At 37.8% G+C, this 18,361-nt stretch overlaps 1 protein-coding gene across 1 annotated transcript; it reads left to right on the top strand.

Moving 5' to 3' along the window:
* Window positions 1-805: 805 nt before the first annotated feature.
* LOC138987880 (EF-hand domain-containing family member C2-like) lies at window positions 806-18,144 on the top strand. The gene is given in 4 exon segments (XM_070370123.1): window positions 806-943; window positions 16,053-16,218; window positions 16,749-17,015; window positions 17,018-18,144. Coding segments are annotated over 4 exon segments (1,494 nt in total). The 3' UTR covers window positions 17,941-18,144.
* The last annotated feature ends 217 nt before the right edge of the window (window positions 18,145-18,361 follow it).

Below are 18,361 nucleotides of genomic sequence, written 5' to 3' on the forward strand. Positions count from 1 at the left end.
GAGTTGTTATGAGTTTTGTTTATAGTTTGGATATTAACTCTTTATGAGACACATAGTTTGCAAAAATTTTCTCCCATTCCACAGGTTGCATTTTCATTTTGTTGATTTTTCTCCTTCATTGTGCAAAAAACATGTTAGCTTGCTGTAGTCTCGTGTAGAATTTTGCTTTTGACGCTTTGGCTTTTGTTTATGTAGCTGCAACATTGCTGCTAAGACCAATGTCCAGGAGACTTTTACAACATTTGCTTCTAGGCAGTTTCAGGTTTAAGTTTTTAACCTATTTAGAGTTATTTTTTATGAGTGGTGTAAGATAAGGGTCCAATTTCATTCTTTTGCATGTGAATATCCAGTATTTGTAACACCACTGTTGAAGCAGATGTCTTTTCCCTGCTGAGTGTCAAATGTTAGGTGACCATGCATGTGTGGATTTAATCCTGGGCTCTTGGCTGCCTGTCAAATGTTAGGTGACCATGCATGTGTGGATTTAATCCTGGGCTCTTGGCTGCCTGTCAAATGTTAGGTGACCATGCATGTGTGGATTTAATCCTGGGCTCTTGGCTGCCTGTCAAATGTTAGGTGACCATGCATGTGTGGATTTAATCCTGGGCTCTTGGCTGCCTGTCAAATGTTAGGTGACCATGCATGTGTGGATTTAATCCTGGGCTCTTGGCTGCCTGTCAAATGTTAGGTGACCATGCATGTGTGGATTTAATCCTGGGCTCTTGGCTGCCTGTCAAATGTTAGGTGACCATGCATGATTTAATCCTGGGCTCTTGGCTGCCTGTCAAATGTTAGGTGACCATGCATGTGTGGATTTAATCCTGGGCTCTTGGCTGCCTGTCAAATGTTAGGTGACCATGCATGTGTGGATTTAATCCTGGGCTCTCGATTCTGTTCCGTTGGTGTAGGTGTCGGGAAGCATACTTTGACTCTGGATCCAGTGGTACGGGGGCCTGAGGCAGTCTCAGTCCAGGGGCCCAGATGTCAGGTCACAGCACTGGGGCCCACAGCATTGATGTGCATGCTGTGAGCACTGTGAGTGGCCCCACACGGGCTGCTATGGCTGTTGGGCTCCTCAGCAGCACCTCACGATCTAGGAGCTAGGGACACAGCAGGCAGAGGTTGTGGCCAGAACTAGTGGTATGTACATACTTGGCTGCAGAGACAGCTCTGGACACCTTTGTAGTTGCAGAGGCTTGTAGCAGACAGACACGAAGTGGTGGGGTCAAAGGCAGCTGCAGGGTGCTAAGGGTCCATCTATGGATGAATGGATAAAGCGAATGTGGTATATATATATATATGCATAAATTCTGTATAATATTATTATTCTGAGCATCATTCAGTCATTTTGGGGTAAAACAATGTCAGAATACAGAAAAATGTCATTCTAATCTTTGATATTTTAATATGTATGCTGTATGCCTTATTTATAAGAATAGAATGCTACATTGTTTGGAAGAGTGTGAACTCTGGAGCCTGACAAGTTATGATAAAATCCTTTATCTGTCATTTATTATTAGTAGTATCACCCTGGGCAAGTGACCTCTTCCCTTGGTATTTCAGTCCTCTCTATGGTAATCAGGGTTAGTTACACTGCCTATTCAAAGTGCGTATTCATCAGATACATACAAAGTCTACAGAATAGTGACTTGTATACCAATGTGCTATGCTGAAGGGCAGCTATTTATTATTATGATTCTCATCATCATCATCATCAGTGGGTTGAAGTTTTCCTGTCCTATGTGATCCTATAGCATTTGAAGAGAACGATGCAGTACTTCTTCCCCCTGCCTTGGTGATTAAGGAAGCAAGCGCTTTTGTGAGCCCACGGAGCCGTCTCAGAGGAGAACTGCCACAGAGCATCTTCCAGATCTGTGGCATGGACTGTGTATGAACAATCGACTCATTCTTTTATGGTACTAAGATATGGAAGCTGTTCCTACTCTATCATAACTTTGCATTTCTGGCTAATAGATGACCCTGTTGGCAAGTCAGTATAGCTTGTTAAAAATTGGCCATGTGCCTTGTGTGCTAAGTTGCTTCAGTCATGTCCAACTCTGCAACCCTATGGACTATAGCCCACCAGGCTTCCCTGTCCATGTGGTTCTCCAGACAAGAATACTGGAGTGAGTTACGATTTCCTACTCCAAGGGATCTTCCTGACCCAGGGATCAAACATGTGTCTCTTATATCTCCCTCACTGACAGGTGATTTCTTTGCCACTAGTGCCACCTGAGAAGCCAAAAATTGGCTACAGTCTCCACCAATTTCTAGCTATGTGGTCTTGGAAACTTACTGTAAAGAATTATTGTAAGAGTAGAGAAATAAAAACTTTGTTAATAGCTTCACACATATTTTAAAATTTGCAATTATATGTATATAATCTATATATAATATAGATTAGGTGGGTTTTTATAATGGGTTAATATTATTGAGATTCTAGTTAAAACTCTTCTAGATATACTGTCTTATCTGTAGCTGGTGGAAGTTGGTGGGGCTGTAAAGTGTAATAGTAGTTTCCATAGAGCAAAATTAGACAATATTTTTTCAGAATTAAAAATAATCATACCTGGTAACCCAGCATTTCTACTTGTAGATATTCGTTCTCCACATAAACACACATGTGTGTGAGAATGCCTATATAGTACACAGATACTTGCTGAAATATTATTTGTGATAGCAAAAGAAGGAAAAATAAACCTGACTATTTAGCAATAAGGAATTGGTTAAGTAAAGAAAAATAAATTCATACTCTGAAATGCTATCAGGAATTTTTTAAATGAGGTCATCCATAATATAAAAATATCTCTAAGATATACTGTTCAGTAAAAAGTGTAAGGTGTGGAGAAAGTTTAATGTGTTTCTATTCATATCAACAAAAGATTTACATGTACAGAATAGGGAGAATGGAAGGATGAACAAAGCTATCTCTGGGAAAAACAGTTATATTTGGGGAGAAATAGTTGAATAAAGGATCTGTTTTCCATTGTATTTCCTAAGTGTTTTTTTTTTTCAGTTTTACAATGTAAATAATATAAAATAGATAAACGCAAAGATGATATACCAGGCATACTTTTGTCATTATACTGTTGTTGAAGAGTCACTAAAGACATATCCAACTCTCTTGCGAATCCATGAACTGTAGCCTGCCAGGCTCCTCTATCCGTGGGATGTTTAGGCAAGAATACTGGAGTGGGGTGGCATTTCCTTCTCCAGGGGTTCTTCCCGACCCAAGGATCAAACCTGTGTCTCCTGTATTGGCAGGTGGTTTCTTTACCACTGAGCCATTGGGGAAACCCTCATTATACTGCTAGTAAAGGGTCATTTATGAATAAATGAATTGAGTGACATTGAAATTGGGTGTTTTTTTTTTTTTAGTACACTTAAGGATATTTTATATACAGAAAAGGCAATTTAGAAAAATTATTTTAAAGACTAAATACCAAAGTTAAAATATATTTTCCCTTGTGCTTTAGTTTATTTTACAAATTTTAATTCTATTTATAAGTTTATTGGATTCTGATGATTATCTCTAAGGAGGCTTTAAATAACGAGCACTCAACTCTAAATTTAATCATGCATCCTTGAACTTTAAAAAATCTTCTATTATTATATTAGATTTCTTTCTCAAATATTTGTTGTCTATATTAAAATATCTCTTAAATGTTTAAAACATTCTTTTATGTCTAATAAATTAAACTTGTATCACTAATTTAAAAATTTAGTAAGCCTTCAACTTAAAGTCACTAATCCAAGTCAATTACTCAATTATCTATTTTTTAAAATTGTCTTTTAAAAGACTGTCACTCTAATAGCCAAATCTTTTAAAACAATATGAATGCAAGAATACTAATGATTGCATGAGGTAGAATCTTGAGTAAGGTGAGTATTGACTTTACATATGCAGAGCAGTTAAGAATTTGACTAAATTCCTATAACTAGAAAATAGCAAAATAGGATCCAGATTTGTCTAACTCCAATTTCCTTCACACTATATCACCTACTTTACCACGTGCTGGAGACTAACAAAATTTTATTAACACATGTATTTAAAAGTTCAAGCGGTAGGGCTAGCTTCTAATATAGTTGGATATGGGGGCTCAGAAGATATCTTCATTTTTGGTACTTTTTTAAATTCCTCATACTCCTTCATCTTTGTTTTTGTGTGTGTGTGTTAGCTCCATTTTTAGCTGCAGAAACAAGCCTTATATTTACCTACCATCTGATCAAATGCTGGTATTTCATTTTTCTGAAATTCTCCAGCAAAGACCTCATCACCTTCTATTTCTCTGTTTTCACAATATTCACATTCCTGAAATATAATAACTAGCCAGGGAAGTAAGATACACTGATTCATTTTGATAAATCAAGATCAAATTTTGGTCTATGAGGTTCTATTTTACCAACTCATGTGGATCGAGAGTGGCGAACAAGTGTATCTACATTAGAAATACTGGGGCTGTAGAGGCACAGGTGAGGAGGAAATCTGTGAATGTAAAAGACAATTCTGAGGTGAATCCTTCCCTCTCTGCATATACTATGCTTGTTATTTGAAGACTTTTATAATACTAGAATCATCCAGTAAAATTGAAATATCTGCTTTCAACTTAATTACCCAATACATTTAGTGTGACCTAGGGGGAGTAGGAGACAATGGCCTATTTTTTGGCAACACAAGCTTTCCAGAGTAAATGGCAGTGAGTTGGCAGATAGCTGGTATGAAGAGAGATAGGACAAAGGATATAATAAAAAGTGAGATTTCCCTTAGCAGGCATCAGAGCCCCAGTTAAGCTGGCAGGTATTGGGCTGCCAGGTTCAAGGACAGGAGACTTAGATACTACTAAGAGGAAGTTGCTACACCTGTGTAAGAGAAATTGGACCATGTGACACGCTGTTAAGATAGACAGTAAGGGCAGGGTTCTGAGTACCAGAATTCTGTGAGGCAATGACTAAGACTTGGCTGGACACCAGTATAGGAGTCATAGCTAGAGTAGAGATGGCAGATTTCATAACAAGCAAGAACTTTTGCTTTTCATTTTGCCCAAGGTCAGAATTAGTTCTGATAAAAAGGCTCCTGGAAAGTGGCCTTAGACTTGGAGAAATGCATTTGGGGTGGTGGCACCTGAAAGCTTCCAATCAAGGTACCACATGTCCTCAGGACCCTTTTTCAGATTCCTTCTTCTAGAGCACAGCTTCCCTTCCTTTGCCCAAAACACCATCGTGTATTCCACTTTTTGTCCTGAGGACTTTTTCCAGCTTAACTGAGATACAATTAGCAGAAAAATATCGTATAAATGTAAGATGTATGATATGATAACTGATATATTGTGAAATGATCACCAGCTACTCAGGGTAGCCGAGCCATCTGTCACCTGACACAGTTACAATTTTTACATGGTGAGAATATTAAAGATTTACCCTCTTAGCAAATGTCAAGTATCCAACGCAAAGTTGTATTTAATGACAGCTACCATGCTGTCCATTAAAGCCTCAGAGCTCAATCATCATATAATAGAAAGTTTGTACTTTTGACCAACATCTCCATATTTCTCTCACCTCTAGCCCCCTCTGGCAACCACTAATCTACTCTTTGTTTCTGTGATTTTGGCTTTTTTAGGTTACACTTGTAAGGGAGCTCATACAGTATTTGTCTTGCTTTGTCTGACTTATTTCACTTAAATCTAATGCCCTAAAGAAGATTCATCCATGCTGTCACAAATAGCAAGATTTCCTGCCTTTTGTGATTGAATACTATTCCATTAGATATGTAATTCATAAATATTGTTTCACAGATATTTATTTATAGATAGTAAGCTTATCTTCATTTAAATAATGCACTACTTACATATACATATATGATGTGCATGCTAAAGAAAATGGACCTGAGATGTACATTAGCATCTGGTAAGGGAGTTTATGTGCTAGCAACTTCACTGGAAAACTAGATTATACATGTTATTTTAGATGGGACTTTTTGATTGTGATCTATGGTATAAAAAAAGTCTCTCTAGGTGTCTTCATTATAAAAATGTCTCTTCAAGTCCTTTGCCTGTCCTAAGAATTTAAATAATCAATTGAATATATAGGTTTGTGTTAATGAGTTTTTGTGTAAACTACCCTTGTTAAGGATTAGTTTAAGCAACCATAAATCAATGAAATTATATTGATGTTAAATAGTTAATTGTCAAACTATTAGAAATGTTGATATATAACCTAAATACTAGAAAATCCTTGGTCATACACAAATTAGTTTAAAAAGTAATTTAGATACCTATCCATTACTGAAGATAATGAAGCTAACTCTATTATTTTATTTTTTAAATATTGCTCAAATTTTCAGAAGGAGCCTGGAGCATCTCATCATGGCAGGAAGTGATGAAGAAATAATGCAAGGGGGAAAAAAAACCCACAATGATACTCATGGGATATATCAAAGAGTCACAGGAATCAGTTTTATAGAGCTCCTGATAGCAAACTTGGAATAATTCAAACAAAGAATACAGACATAAGACAAAAATGCAACTAGGTATATTGAAAAGTATTAGACTTCTAATTTGACAGTGCAGTTATGGTCTTAATCTGCTACTTCATAAAGCATAACTACTTCTTTACCTCTCAAAGACTTTCATACATGATTCACATTAGAAGTGGCCTCTTTGCCATTGCACTAGTTTGCATAAAACAGGTCCTTTCCTCTAAACACTCCTAGCCTCTTGTCCTGCTCTTACTTCTTGTGGCAGTGTTTCTTTGGTAGGTAATAGTCTTTAATTTATGATTCTTGATTGAATGGGGATAACCATGAACAGTATGAAAAGGCAAAATGATAGGATACTGAAAGGGGAACTCCCCAGGTCGGTAGGTGCCCAATATGCTACTGGAGATCAGTGGAGAAATAACTCCAGAAAGAATGAAGGCAAGGAGCCAAAGCAAAAACAATACCCAGTTGTGGATGTGACTGGTGATAGAAGCAAGGTCCGATGCTGTAAAGAGCAATATTGCATAGGAACCTGAAATGTCAGGTCCGTGAATCAAGGCAAATTGGAAGTGGTCAAACAGGAGATGGCAAGAGTGAACAATGACATTCTAGAAATCAGCAAACTAAAATGGACTGGAATGGGTGAATTTAACTCAGATGACCATTATATCTACTACTGCAGGCAGGAATCCCTTAGAAGAAATCGAGTAGCCATCATGGTGAACAAAAGAGTCCAAAATGCAGTACTTGGATGCAATCTCAAAAACGACAGAATGATCTCTGTTCATTTCCAAGGCAAACCATTCAGTATCACAGTAATCCAAGTCTATGCCCCAACCAGTAACGCTGAAGAAGCTGAGTTGAACGGTCTATGAAGACCGCCAAGACCTTTTAGAACTAACACCCAAAAAAGATGTCCTTTTCATTATAGGGGACTGGAATGCAAAAGTCAGAAGTCAAGAAACACCTGGCTGCTGCTGCTAAGTCGCTTCAGTCGTGTCCGACTCTGTGCGACCCCATAGACGGCAGCCCACCAGGCTCCCCCATCCCTGGGATTCTCCAGGCAAAAACACTGGAGTGCGTTGCCATTTCCTTCTCCAATGCAGGAAAGTGAAAAGTGAAAGTGAAGTCGCTCAGTCGTGTCCGACTCTTCACGACCCCATGGACTGCAGCCTACCAGGCTCCTCCATCCATGGGATTTTCCAGGCAAGAGTACTGGAGTGGGGTGCCATTGCCTTCTCCGAGAAACACCTGGAGTAACAGGCAAATTTGGCCATGGAGTACAGAATGAAGCAGGGCAAAGACTAATAGAGTTTTGCCAAGAGAACGCACTGGTCATGGCAAACACCCTCTTCCAACAACACAAGAGAAGACTCTACACATGGACATCACCAGATGGTCAACACCTAAATCAGATTGATTATATTCTTTGCAGCAAAAGATGGAGAAGCTCTATACAATCAACAAAAACAAGACCTGGATCTGACCGTGGCTCAGATCATGAACTCCTTATTGCCAAATTCAGACTTAAATTGAAGAAAGTGGGAAAAACCACTAGACCATTCAGGTATGACCTAAATCAAATCCATTATGTTTATACAGTGGAAGTGACAAATAGATTTAAGGGACTAGATATGATAGACAGAGTGCCTGATGAACTATGGATGGAGGTTCGTGACATTGTACAGGAGACAGGGATCAAGATCATCCCCATGGAAAAGAAATGCAAAAAATCAAAATGGCTGTCTGGGGAGGCCTTGCAAATAGCTGTGAAAGAAGAGAAATGAAAAGCAAAGGAGAAAAGGAAAGATAAAAGCATCTGAATGCAGAGATCCAAAGAATAGCAAGAAGAGATAAGAAAGCCTTCCTCAGTGATCAGTGCAAAGAAATAGGGGAAAACAACAGAATGGGAAAGACTAGAGATCTCTTCAAGAAAATTAGACATACCAAGGGAACATTTCATGCAAAGATGGGCTTGATAAAGGACAGAAATGGTATGGACCTAACAGAAGCAGAAGATATTAAGAAGAGGTGGCAAGAATACACAGAAGAACTGTACAAAAAAGATCTTCATGACCCAGATAATCACGATGGTATGATCACTGACCTAGAGCCAGACATCCTGGAATGTGAAGTCAAGTGGGCCTTAGGAAGCATCACTACGAACAAAGCTAGTGGAGGTGATGGAATTCCAGTTGAGCTATTTCAAACCTTGAAAGATGATGCTGTGAAAGTGCTGCACTCAGTATGCCAGCAAATTTAGAAAATTCAGCAGTGGCCACAGGACTAGAAAAGGTTAGTTTTCATTCCAATTTCAAAGAAAGGCAATGCCAAAGAATGCTCAAACTACCGCACAATTGCACTCATCTCACATGCTAGTAAAGTAATGCTCAAAATTCTCCAAGCCAGGCTTCAGCAGTATGTGAACCGTGAACTTCCAGATGTTCAAGCTGGTTTTAGAAAAGGCAGAGGAACCAGAGATCAAATTGACAACATCTGCTGGATCATTGAAAAAGCAAGAGAGTTCCAGAAAAACATCTATTTCTGCTTTATTGACTATGCCAAAGCCTTTGACTGTGTGGATCACAATAAACTGTGGAAAATTCTGAAAGAGATGGGAATACCAGACCACCTGACCTGCCTCATGAGAAACCTATATGCAGGTCAGGAAGCAACAGTTAGAACTGGACATGGAGCAACAGACTGGTTCCAAATAGGAAAAGGAGTATGTCAAGGCTGTATATTGTGACCCTATTTATTTAACTTATATGCAGAGTACATCATGAGAAACGCTGGGCTGGAAGAAGCACAAGCTGGAATCAAGATTGCCGGGAGAAATATCAATAACGTCAGATATGCAGATGACACCACCATTATGGCAGAAAGTGAAGAGGAACTCAAAAGCCTCTTGATGAAATTGAAAGAGGTGAGTGAAAAAGTTGGCTTAAAGCTCAACATTTAGAAATTGAAGATCATGGCATCTGGTCCCATCACTTCACAGGAAATAGATGGGGAAACAGTGGAAACAGTGTCAGACTTTATTTTTTTGGGCTCCAAAATCACTGCAGATGGTGACTGCAGCCTTGAAATTAAAATACGCATACTCCTTGGAAGGAAAGTTATGACCAACCTAGATAGTGTATTGAAAAGCAGAGATATTACTTTGCCAACAAAGTCTAGTCAAGTCAAGTCTAGTCAAGACTCTGGTTTTTTCTGTTGTCATGTATGGATGTGAGAGTTGGACTGTGGAGAAAGCTGAGTGCCAAAGAGTTGATGCTTTTGAACTGTGGTGTTGGAGAAGACTCTTGAGAGTCCCTTGGACTGCAAGGAGGTCCAACCAGTCCATCCTAAAGGAGATCAGTCCTGGGTGTTCATTGGAAGGACTGATGCTGAAGCTGAAACTCCAATACTTTGGCCACCTCATGTGAAGAGTTGACTCATTGGAAAAGACTCTGATTCTGGTAGGGATTGGGGGCAGGAGGAGAAGGGGACGGCAGAGGTTGAGATGGCCAGATGGCATCACTGACTCGATGGACATGAGTTTGAGTGAACTCCGGGAGTTGGTGATGGACAAGGAGGCCTGGCGTGCTGCGATTCATGGGGTCGCAAAGAGTCAGACACGACTGAGTGACTGAACTGAACTGAACCTAAAAATGGTTATCAATAGAAGGCATTTGTTATGCTATCCTTTGCTTTCTACTCTGGACCAATGTGAAACAGTTGAACAACAACTGAAGCATTTGCTGTTTGGACAACATGTTCTCTTGGGATTCAGTATTTATCTATCTTCTCTGTTGTTTTTCAGTGGCTACGTCATGTCCAGCTCTTTGTAACCCCATGGCCTGCAGCTTGTCAGGATTCCCTGTCCTTCACTATCTCTTAGATTTGCTCAGATTCATGTCCTTTGAGTCCGTGACTTTGCTTAAAGACTCACCAGCATGCTATATGTACTTCAGGTTCTACCTTCTTATTCCTGAGAAAATAAGTTCTTTCAATTTTGTAAACTCTCTGGAAGAGATGTATTGTCTGATTTGATTCTTCTACAACCAGCCAGGAAGTGAATAGTATCATTCGGGTTTCACAATATGTCCTGCATACTAGTTTCTAATCAAACATACACGAGATGCTTTGATATACCTTCTGCTTTTGACTTATTGCTCAATTGGTTTCTAACTTAGATGGGAAAGGGAAGTGTTATTTGCTGAGACTCTTAAATCAACCTCAGCATTTAATAAACCCCCCAAAAATCATTTATGCTCTGATAACTTGAAAATAACAAATCATCATATAAATTTAACTTGTTTTCATAGTAAAATGGAAGCTTTTCAAACTAACAGCCATAAGTATTCCACACCTATGTAAAATTATTGAATTGTTACAATTTCTGATACTATCCAAAATAAAAAGGAAATTCTCAACTTGTTTAAAGTTTGGAGTAGTCTTGCTTAGCTTTATTGAGTGGACTCTTACACATTCTTAATTGCCAATTATTTCCCTCTCTTTTTGCCTTGTACACATTCAATATATAACTATGCTTTTAATTAACTTCTGCTCAGTAAATAGGTATTCAGATGCACATTTTGTGCTTCAGAACCACAATTAAAGCTGTAGGGTTAGTTTTTGCAGCGTTATTCTAATTAAAATACTTTTAGCTGTATTTGGTATGCATTAAAATGTCAAATAATTGACAGCCCATAAGTGAAAAATTGATCCAATTATCAAACCAGCTAGAACTTTTTTCTTCTTTCAACCGAAAAGATTCATTATGGCCATTAGAATTACAGATGTTTATATGTTTGCTTTAAGTAATTGGAATTCATTTAACTTTGCCATGCCGTTGGTGTTGTTTCTGCTCTTCATCGGGATAGACAATTCCTCAGCCTTTGAAGTGCACATTTAGAAAAAGCCTCCCAATTCCCTCTTCACACGGAGGGGATAATCATCCTTTCATTGGAGTTTGGGGAAAAGATTTTTCTTTTCGTGTCTCCAGATGGTCCTTTTGATAATGAATCAAAGTAACACAGTTTATCCTAAGATATAGCCTCTCTACAACATCTTATTTTTTAAATTAATAATATAAATCTTTAACAAATTACTTAATTTAAGGCATGCAAATGGAATAACACAAAAGAAAGTATAATAAATGTTAACTTCTCATTGCAGCTATCTGGGTAATCTCTGCTGCAAAGTAATAAAAATATTTAATCCTCTCAATAAAAGTCAGCCCCAAACCCTCTAAAATATCAATTCTATATAGGCATGAAAAGTGTTTAATTTAGAATGATTACTAATAAAACAGAAAAGGAAAAGATGGGGAGGTTTAATATTTACTCAATTAATTATATTAAGTTATTGGATTAGTACTGTGGGAAAGCAATACATATTATTTATCAAGAATCTTCATCAATAAATATTAGCCAACTAGGAAAAAATACAGTCACTTTAGAATATAAATTGTAGGTATTAAATTTAATTGGTACCTGGATCTAATAGCTATAACCAAAATAAGTAACATACTGATTTATTTGTTATGGATGCCATAGATATGTAATTCCACTGACGGCACTTTAAGTAGTGTTAATAGATATATCTAAAGCCTAAACAAGATTTTCCTTACCCAAAACTTCATAATAACATTTGCCTCTTTAAGGTAAATGCCAAGTTCTCAGCTTAGGACTCAGTATCTCTCATCACTAGGCCGTGGTACCTCCACTCATTTCACCGCCTTCCTGAGGATCCTGATCTAGGCCACCCAGTAATATCCAGCACATCATGACCAGCCTCATTTCCTTTCTGTTTCCTCTCCTATCTTATTCCCCAGTAATCTTCACCTGTCTATCCCGAAGTTCCAAGACCAGGCTAAAACTTACTTTTACAAAGACCATATCTCTTTGAACCTATCCCAGAAATAATTTTTTTTTCTAATTCTAAATTATACAGTAGTCTTACAATATGGGCTTCAGTATAAGAAATGTGTTTAGGAACTTCCTTGTGGCTAAGAATCTGCGCTCCCAATGCAAGGGACCTGGGTTCAATCCCTCATCAGGGAAGTGGATTCCACATGCCTCAACTAAGGACCCTGCACGCTGCGACCACAAAGATCTGTAGTGCGGCAACTAAGACTTGGTACAGTCAAAATAGAAGAAGAGAGAGAGAGAGAAGAAATGTCTTTAGAGTCAGTTCTCACTTCATGGCACTTGCATTCTGTGAAGTCACTGCAAACACTGAATCATTGCTTCTTGGTGAATGAAGGTGAGTGAAGAGCACCTCAGGAAACCCCTAGCCATAACATTTTTCTTAACTGAGCAACAGATAATTTTGCTTTATATGTGCTTCTACTTTAGGACACCTTATCTAAAACATTGATTCATTAATGTTGAACTCCTGGAAGACAACATGATACCTCATGAATGAATGAAACTTAACTAACATACCTATTTCTCATAAGACATAGTGCAGCCTCCTAGCAGCCAGAAACACTGGACAGAACTGCAGCACTGGGCTTTGGGGTCATTTTAAATGGAAAAATTGCCAAGAAAAAGAAAAAAAAAGAAATGTGGAAAATGTGGCACTAAATAGAGCATGAAAAGAACACATTTTACAGTATGAAAGATGAAACAAGATGTCAGAGAGAAACCTTATTTGACCTCAGCTGAGAACATGTTCATGAGGCAAATAAATCACTTTTTTTGCTACGTTGAGCATGCACATGTCCATGAATGGAATGACTGTGAAAGCTCTGCTGCTGCTGCTGCTGCTGCTAAGTCGCTTCAGTCGTATCTGACTCTGTGTGACCCCATAGACGGCAGCCCTCCAGGCTCCCCGTCCCTGGGATTCTCCAGGTAAGAACCCTGGAGTGGGTTGCCATTTCCTTCTCCAATGCATGAAAGTGAAGTCGCTCAGTCATGTCTGACTCTTCGCGACTCCATTGACTACAGCCTACCAGGCTCCCCCATCCATGGGATTTTCCAGGCAAGAGTACTGGAGTGGGGTGCCATTGCCTTCTGTAGCGAAAGCCCTAGAATATTGATTTTTGGGTCACAAATAAATTTAAGATGCGAACTCATGACAATGGAATCACAGAATTCATAAATAATGAGGATCAACTACATACTACTTACATGCTTTTACCATCTTGTCTTATCTTCATAATTACATCCTCCCCCCAGTATTGATGAATCCATTATAATACCTTTAATAATACTTGTTGAAGGTGAAAATAAATGTTACTTGATACAAATTGTATCATAAATGTGGCTACTGCTATGCACTTAACTATGTAATCTCTGGCCTTACCTGGAAACATGTATTTAAAGGTCTCTGAGCAATTTTTTTTAAAGAACTTTAAAATGTAAATATGAAGGAATACACTTAATTATATAAAGTGATAGCTTTATAGGCAAATATAATGACAGAGCTCTATTTCAGTCTTGATAACACACTTCTAAAATAGCTCTTAGAACAGAGGCTGCAATAGCAATAAGGAGACTATTGAAAAGCTCTACTTTTGAGATGATGTGGGAGGTTGGATTAGGGCAGGTGCAATACAAAAGAGGGCCATTTGAAAATTGTATTTTTTAAAATTTGATTTTAAGCTTTTTCATAAGACACTGTCTTCAGATGTCAATTGCAAATAAAAATAATTTCTATTCCAGTCTATGCATATCATATGATAGAACTTAAAAAGGAAGTAGAAGAAAAGATTATTATGTGAATATAGTAAAATAGGATGAACCAAGACAACCCAAGATGATAATTGCGAAGTTGACGTTTATTACTAGTGAAAAACCAGGATAATATTTAACAGATTTAATTCCCATTTTAAAAATTCAGAAGACTGAGGTTTCCTTAAAGGAACATGAATCACATTCAAAATGTTTTTTAAGCATTTTACTGAATTTCTTAAATTTCTGCTTATAAGTATGTCCTTAGGTAGTATAAATGGAACTAGCAGATGTTAGTAAAAATGACTATGACTTACCAAATTTCTCATACAGAAAAACCACTGAGTTCCCAGGTCCATAATAATTGCTTATTTCTGTGAAAAAAGATTCTGAATCACACGTGCATCATCCTCCCAACTCTCTCTGAGCTAAAATGATCCTTTGTAGACACTAAAAGTTCAAGAGGCTGACAAATTGAAAAAAGGAATGATTTTTTGCTTTAATTTTCCCATGATTTGTGGGATTTTGGTTTTGTTTGTGTATAAACCAATGGACAAATTTAATGAGACTGCTCTCTATGTCTGCATCTTCATTGCTGCCCTGCAAATAGGTTCATTGGTACCATCTTTCTATATTATTTTAAGAATTTAATATATAGTACAATGTAAGGACCCTAGTAGACTGTTCCCTGACTTCCCAGTTGATAGTTGATGTTAGCTGGTTTATTTTATAACAGGTATAAAAATGAAGCTGATCACTCTTCAATTGCTCCTCTCTCCACTGGGAGGAGCCGTTGCCCTTCAGGAAGGGAAAGTGGCGTTACAGAGAAAATTGTCACTTTCATCTGGTATCTGGTCTTTGTGGCTCTGGATCAAATTTTACTCTAGGAAACATGGGTGTTTCATTAGTGCCTATATTATTTATAATTCTGTTCATAATAAACAACTCCACAAAGCTGTGGAGTTGCTTTTTCAGTGGAGGATGCCTAACACAGTACATGTACAGTTTAACGGCTTCAGAAATAAAAAAGCTACATTGATTTAGGTGGGTTTGGCTTTGTTTTTTGTTTACTTATTTATTTTTTTTGATAACAGAGTAAAATGTATACTGGAAAACAATAGAAAAAATTGATCTTTAAGCTATATGTAACTTTCTCAGATTTCAGATACTTCTTCACATTTATAAATATTGAAGCAGTCAAGATACATTGAATATATTCTCCTCTAGAAGAAAATTGTTTTAAAAAGACCTTTAAATATTTGCTTGGTAACAAGGATTTAACTGAGAAAAAAAAGGATTATTTGAGAATCAATCATATACTTAATGAGTGTGCAAAATCTGAAAATACTGAATCTAGTTTGAAGTACTGAAATACCATACAATTAGAAATTTTGCCATCTCCAGAAGACAAGGTAATAGAGTATTTGATGAAGAATTCAATGGGAAGTAATATAAAAATTACAGTTCTGGTTCCTAGACTGGCAAGTAAGGATCTTGGAAACCATCACGCCCATCCTCACAAAAAAAGAAGCCTGATCAAAATGAAAGTCTACAGTTTCTCTTAGATCTAGAGAACTGAAGTCATAGGCACACAGCTGTCTTAAATTATAGTCGAGTGACTACCTAAACAAAAGCCGTGGGGCATAAACCACTTCTAGAGCCAGTACTGGGGTAATGAAACAAGCTATAATTGACAATTTGCTAGAGGCTCAGGGCAGGTAAGTGTGAGACTTAAAAACGCGGAGAGGTAATCCAATCTTAAAATGTGCTGCCACAGTCTCATGAATTTTATCTCCAGATATCTTACCGGGTTCTCACGGTGAAAAATTCTCACAGAGAATGTTCTCATTCTTCTGGAATAGGAGGGAAATGTTGCTATTTTGAGATAGATTCATAACATTATATTTTCTTAGCAAAGTCTTAATCAGCACAGGCTCATTAGACGACCTAATGGTAGGAACACTCGCTCTCTCCACACAGCAAACCAGCATATCAACAAGGGTTCGATTATAGGGGAAAGAGCCACCACACACCTCAGGCCTATGTTAGAAGTATCTAAAGAAGTCCAAAAAGGCAAAAGTAAGGGCGCCAGAGGAAACTATCCTCTGACACTACAGTCACAGAGAAAATAAAACACAGCCTCTTAGCCAGATAAACATAAAATCTCATATTAAGGGCTTGTTTACTTCAGTTCCTTTTACCCCAGTATATCATAACCAGCTTTCAAAAAATGTTTACAAAGCATGTTAGAAGACAAAAAACAAAGGAGCACTTTCCTTCCCCACACATTGATGGTGGTTCCTATGGATAGGTCAGTATCTTTGTAAAACTCTTGGTCTAATTTTCCTAGCTTATATTTATCCAACAGGAAGCCATACACTTGGGTCTCTGAGTAGCCACCATACACATTGAGAACTGTCCGGTCTGTTAACTGGCCTGGTTGATAGACTCCAGGGGGGCCATACTTAGGTAGCTTTCTCCTCTGGAGAAACAATGACATAGCATCTCTTCCTGAGTTATGTGGCAAGACTTCTTTGATCTCGATGGTATCATCAGACAGAAAGTAATGCAGGATAAGTTCTCTACGATCCCCAAACACTGAGACTGAGTGCTCCTTTGTGACTGTAATGATTTCACAAAAACTTATTATAGGACTAAATATGGAATTGAGAACTTTACCTCGATTCCATGTAAGGCCCCATCTCCTCCAAAAATAGAAAGGAAATTTCCACCTTATACCGGCTTCGGTTCTGAAGAGGATTCTCTTCGCTCCTGCATAGGCCTTATGCCCATACCTCATCAGAGGAACTTCAAGAAGTTCATTGAATTTGACAGCTATGGCAACATAAGCAATACACTCCGGTTTTTTTGCAAAACTAATCACATAAATGTGCTGATGTGGAAAGGATGTTTGTTATTTCATATTTTCTCAGTGATGACACAATTTCAGTGTTTGAACCCATAGAGAGGAATTCAGGGTATACTGGAGGGATGTTCTTAAAAAGAGTTCGTGTTAAGAAGCCTGGACAAGAAGTCTTTAAAAGTGAATTCTCGGAATATATCAAGGCTGAGGAGCTGTATGTTGGAGCCAAAGTGAACGTGAATGGCTACCTCTTTTTTTTGGTCAATGCTGATGAGTATACCTTGAACTACATGGAGAGGAATTCAGATAAGTTTCCCCTGAGCAACATTGAATTTGTCATACAAAAGTTAAAAGAAGAAGAATGCAAATCCAGAGAGCTCAAGCAGGTGTTTACAGCTGCTGATTGTATGCACACAAAGATGGTGGATTTTAATACATTCAGAGAAATAATGATGAATCTAACTGTCGGGAAACTCACAGACCAAGAAGTTATAACCATTGCACATCGTTACCGGGTACCTGAGGACCCCTGTCCACATAGGAATGTCCTAGTTGCACAGGCCCATGAACAACTCAAGAAAAATGCTTTTGAGAATTTTGAAAGACTCATTGCTATGTGTGTATACGAAGATCGGGAAAAGAAAAAAGTGTTACCCAGCAAAGACATCAAAAGGCTGTGCAAGTCCTCCAGATTACCTTTGAATGAAGATCTTCTAGGATCCTTACTGTCCGGGTTTGAAGACAGTGAAAAACAAATAAATTATGAGTCATTTTTCTGTGCCCTGAACTGGAGAGTGAATCCAGTGCCTGAATTGGAAGTGGCATCGTACATTAAAGAGAGATGTGAAGATGAGTGGCTTGGGATGCCATCACCTATTCCTGTGAAATACATTTACTATTTAAACCTTTTAAAGGATGTGTTTGGCGTAGATGAGTAGTAACCATGCAGTTTTGGTTAACTTTCTTTGATTTTCTAATTTCTTGCTTTAATTTTTGCCAAGTTTATTTCAGTAGATATAATTCCATTAAACAAAAGAGACAAGGTTCATATTGAATTAAAATCCATATTCCAAAATTAATCTCCTTTTGTCATTTCAGGTTTTCAGAACCTCATATTGCTGATGTACCTGCACTATTAAAAATGCCATTTAAAAAAAAAAAAGAAGACAAAAAACACACAATTTGCTAGAGACTCAGGGCAGGTAAGTGTGACATTAAATTAAAAAAGAAGTTTGAAGAGACAGATGAAGCATTAGAACCAGATTTAGATATGGCAGAAGTATCCAGCAGGAGCAGACTCATAATTACTAGAAGAGGAATTTCAAACAACTATGATTAGTCTGCTAATAGTTGTAATGG

This window comes from Bos mutus, chromosome 5, assembly GCF_027580195.1.
Source record: "Bos mutus isolate GX-2022 chromosome 5, NWIPB_WYAK_1.1, whole genome shotgun sequence".
NCBI classification, from domain to species: domain Eukaryota; kingdom Metazoa; phylum Chordata; class Mammalia; order Artiodactyla; family Bovidae; genus Bos; species Bos mutus.